The sequence below is a fragment of the Sinocyclocheilus grahami genome, unplaced genomic scaffold, assembly GCF_001515645.1.
Source record: "Sinocyclocheilus grahami isolate Dianchi unplaced genomic scaffold, SAMN03320097.WGS_v1.1 scaffold16220.1, whole genome shotgun sequence".
NCBI classification, from domain to species: Eukaryota; Metazoa; Chordata; class Actinopteri; order Cypriniformes; family Cyprinidae; genus Sinocyclocheilus; species Sinocyclocheilus grahami.
The window spans coordinates 1-3828 of NW_015516047.1; the positions used below are offsets into that span (position 1 = coordinate 1).

General features: G+C 42.5%; 2 protein-coding genes across 3 annotated transcripts; one reads left to right on the forward strand and one right to left on the reverse strand.

Annotated features, from left to right (window-relative positions):
- Positions 1–889: 889 nt before the first annotated feature.
- On the forward strand, positions 890–1297 carry LOC107579286 (histone H4). The gene has a single exon (XM_016265130.1). It carries the CDS (start codon positions 941–943, stop codon positions 1250–1252), a length of 312 nt encoding a protein of 103 aa, XP_016120616.1. The 5' UTR covers positions 890–940; the 3' UTR covers positions 1253–1297.
- A 202-nt stretch (positions 1298–1499) lies between these two features.
- On the reverse strand, positions 1500–3822 carry LOC107579287 (protein FANTASTIC FOUR 1-like). 2 transcript variants are annotated; one of them, XM_016265132.1, is made up of 2 exons: positions 3703–3822; positions 1500–2754 (listed from the first exon to the last, which is right to left on the reverse strand). In XM_016265132.1, exons 1-2 carry the CDS (start codon positions 3770–3772, stop codon positions 2555–2557), a joined length of 270 nt encoding a protein of 89 aa, XP_016120618.1. In that variant the 5' UTR covers positions 3773–3822; the 3' UTR covers positions 1500–2554. The 2 variants fall into 2 exon arrangements, 1 of the variants encoding a protein (XP_016120618.1); XR_001608456.1 differs by lacking the exon at positions 1500–2754 and adding an exon at positions 2832–2898.
- Between the last annotated feature and the right edge of the window lie 6 nt (positions 3823–3828).

Genomic DNA, 3828 nt, shown 5'->3' on the forward strand with positions numbered 1-3828 from the left:
CACACTGAACCAGAGAGTTTCTGCTGGAATGCTGAATATAACGAGTAGCGAGTACAGTCCGTGCTCAAGTTTAGTAAATTTAGTCTTGCGTCTTAACTTTTTTAAAATGCATTCAAGTATTCAAATCTTAGATGATTACTAATATCCTTTTATTTATTGAAACCCACAATATTTAAAATATTTTAGGGTGCTTTCAATAGTGAGGTGGTTGTCCTGAACCCTACATTTCTACTTATGAAAATTATATTTACATTTTCTATTTTCCATTGTTTTTAAATGTATTTTTGATTTATATATATATATATATATGTGTATATTCTTTGTTAAATTAGTACATTAAATTGTGCCCTGTATTTTCATTTTCATGTGTCTTAGTTTTAGTTCATTAAGAATGATTTTAAGCACAGCTCTGCATTAATGAGGAATTATTCCTCTTTCTCTCTCAGCTACAGACGGAGTAGATTGGTCTCATCATTTAGAGATAAATGTGCTCAAAAGTTAAGTGTGACGTTAAGGAAAGTCACTACCTAACACATGTTTCTACAATGAAGTACCCTTTCTGTGTTTCATATCCTACAGTTGTTATATGTGTACAATGCTCAGAACTGTGCTAGCTAGCCACGTGCTGATTAGCATTTCTGAGTAAAAACATGGTAGAAGCGCAGCTCTAGACGAATGTAAATATGTAGATATGATCTTACAAATCTTCTTTGTCAAACTGATGTTTTAAACATGGGTTTTAATCTGAAACACGGGACAGACATCGTTAGATCAGGTTTGGATGAAACCTCATTGTGTCCTGCTCTAGCTAGCGGGGGAGGGGCGCCGTGTGACGCGCGCTGGTTTCCCTTAGGTCCTGTAAGCAGCTGTAAACGGCCTCCTGGAGCTCTCGTGTGTTATTCGTGTTCGTCGCTGGACTGAAGCGAGCAGCATCTGCAGCATGTCTGGAAGAGGCAAAGGCGGGAAAGGACTCGGGAAAGGCGGCGCTAAGCGGCACCGTAAAGTGCTGCGGGATAACATCCAGGGCATCACCAAACCCGCTATCCGTCGTCTGGCGCGCCGCGGCGGCGTCAAGCGCATCTCCGGGCTGATCTACGAGGAGACCCGCGGTGTGCTGAAGGTGTTCCTGGAGAACGTGATCCGCGACGCCGTCACCTACACCGAGCACGCCAAGAGAAAGACCGTCACCGCCATGGACGTGGTGTACGCGCTGAAGCGCCAGGGACGCACCTTGTACGGCTTCGGAGGATAACCGCCTTCCAGCGCGAACCCAACGGCTCTTTTAAGAGCCACACACTCTCTCACAGAAAGAGGCGATGTTGCAGCAGTTATTGAGATTAATGCATATTAGTGAAGATCAAGCCTTACTCACGTATTTGATAAACGCGCTTCTATAATGTGTGTGATAGTGTTTACAAACTCATTAAACATTGCATTTGGGCTTTTATTTAAATTCAATTTAATAAAAAAAAACTAACAAGTTTGTTCTAATGTAAGTGTATTTTGGCTTTAAGTGTAACTTTACAAGTGAACTCAAAGCTGTGTCTCAGACTGTATGTAATCTGTTATAGTTTATTAGTGTGGAGCATGAGGTTATTATCCTCCCAGAAGAAGATGACTGAATACAGAGACGATAAAAACTGCTCTAAATATTTCCCAGCTTATTACTGTACCTCAGATGAGAGGTTATTCATATTTTGGAGAATATATTCAGGATAAATAAATATATTCAGGACTTAAAACTGAATAAAAGGCATGCTACGTTTGTCAGCTTTTCTTCATCTTCTTTATGAGCTTGTGTTTTCTTCTTCATTTATTGTGTATCTAGCCTGTGTTAGTGCTGTATTTCTGTGTTCTTATATTCATGAAGTGCGAGCACCAGCTCTGGGTTTGAATCGTTGCTTTTGTTTCATATTCTTGTATTTCGCTTAAACTCAAAGCAATCCTTTTTTTTGTTTTTTGCTTCCAAGCGTCTGCAGATATTTAGATGTTAATAAAAACACAAAATAAAGATAATAAATGATTTGGCCACCAAACGGTTGTTTTTTGTAAGTTATGAAACTATATTTTATTATATATTTTCCAGCACAATTTCTTCTTTTTTCCCTCCCATCATCATCATCTTGACAGAAAAAGCTGAATATACTGGAGCTTGGGGAAAAGTGCAAATGGAGCCCGTCCCAAACTGACATTAATGTACCCTGAGCTTTAAACATACCTGAATGGATTGTTTAATTGATTAATGAATGATTATTGTTATTATTATCCCCCCTCGATCAAATAAATAGTGTTATAGAGTCTGTTCACATCACAGAAAACCGTTCTCATCCTCAGGTTAATCTCGAGTGTGACACAGAGTCACTTCGTGGACGTGATATTTTGTGTAATTGAACAATCGGTGTCTGTTTAAACCCTTCTTTATCCAGGAATGAACGCAGACTCTCACACAGTGCCGTGCATCATGAACTCTGTCTGTGAGATCTCAGGAGACGCGGCTCGTTCTGCTTCAGATGAAGACTTCGGCTCCAGGAGCTCAAGAGCAGATCCTCTTCTGCTAGTCTTCCTCATCCTCTTCCTCCTCCGGTGAATATTCTTCATCTCCAGAGTCAGTGAGGTTCTGCTGCTCTTCTTCCTCACTCCTCATCTCCTCCTCACCCTCCTCCTCCTCCTCCTCATCTTCATCCTCCTCATCCTCTTCATCATCATCTTCATCCTCCTCCTCTTCCTCCTCAGCATCTCTTCCCTCAAATTCACCTTCAAGCTCCTCCTCACCCTCCTCCTCATCACCCTCCGCCTCCTCATCTTCCTCACTCCTCACCTCCTCCTCACCCTCCTCATCATCATCCTCCTCCTCCTCATCCTCCTCCTCCTCCTCAGCATCTCTTCCCTCAAATTCACCTTCAAGAATGAAAGAAAGAAAATAAGACGCTCTTAACGCTCAAGGCTGGATGTTCAGATCTCATTTTCACAGAAAAACTAAATTGGCAAAAGGCATTAAAAACCTCCAGTTCGGTTGAGTTTCTCTTCCTCTGACAAATAAGCCCTGCTTCCACCTGCTAGGAGTTATTTTTGGTGAATGTCTGAAGAGCTAACGGCGTTTTGCTGAGCTGCATCGGGACACTAGCATCACACAACACATGCAGCGAGGACACGAGCTTAAAGCTGTGACGCAGCTGAAGTAACGATGCATGTTTTCTTCTGTACTGTGACGTACACACAAGTGTAACAGATGATCAGAAAAGAAAAGCTAGTAGTGCGGGACGTGGTTCAGTGCATGGGTTGGTGATTGGCGTTGTGGGGTTTAAATGGCAGTCGTTTTCACCAGAAAGACCACGTTTTTACATTTTAAATAAACATGACAAGACCGTACGGACATTAATATAAAAATCTCGAGGGTCGGGAAGTTCCAGACGCCAGAACTTGAGACTTGAAGATAATTGAAGACAAAGCCGAGACGCCGGCTGTACGTATAACAATCCCGGTCAGATATTCACTTTATTAGGAAGCAGAACCCGAGACTTCATCTTCAGACACTTGCTAGCGTTCTCTCACTCGACAGGCACAGCGTGTTTGAGTCACACTGTTTGTATTGTGCTGTGTGAGACGGAGAGACGTCTCCGGTGTTCATTCATATATAAGACTAGAACAGCCTGGGAACTGTGTCTAATGAAAAGAGTCTGTACGAGCGGGTCTCAGACTCACAGACGGTGCTGAGGAGTGTGTCGGTGTGCTGCCGCAACTCAGCAATGAACTCGCCCATCTTTCCTTCCATCGTTTCAAACAGCGGCTCCGTGTCGACTGTGGCTTCATCAGGGAAAAACAGAGGCT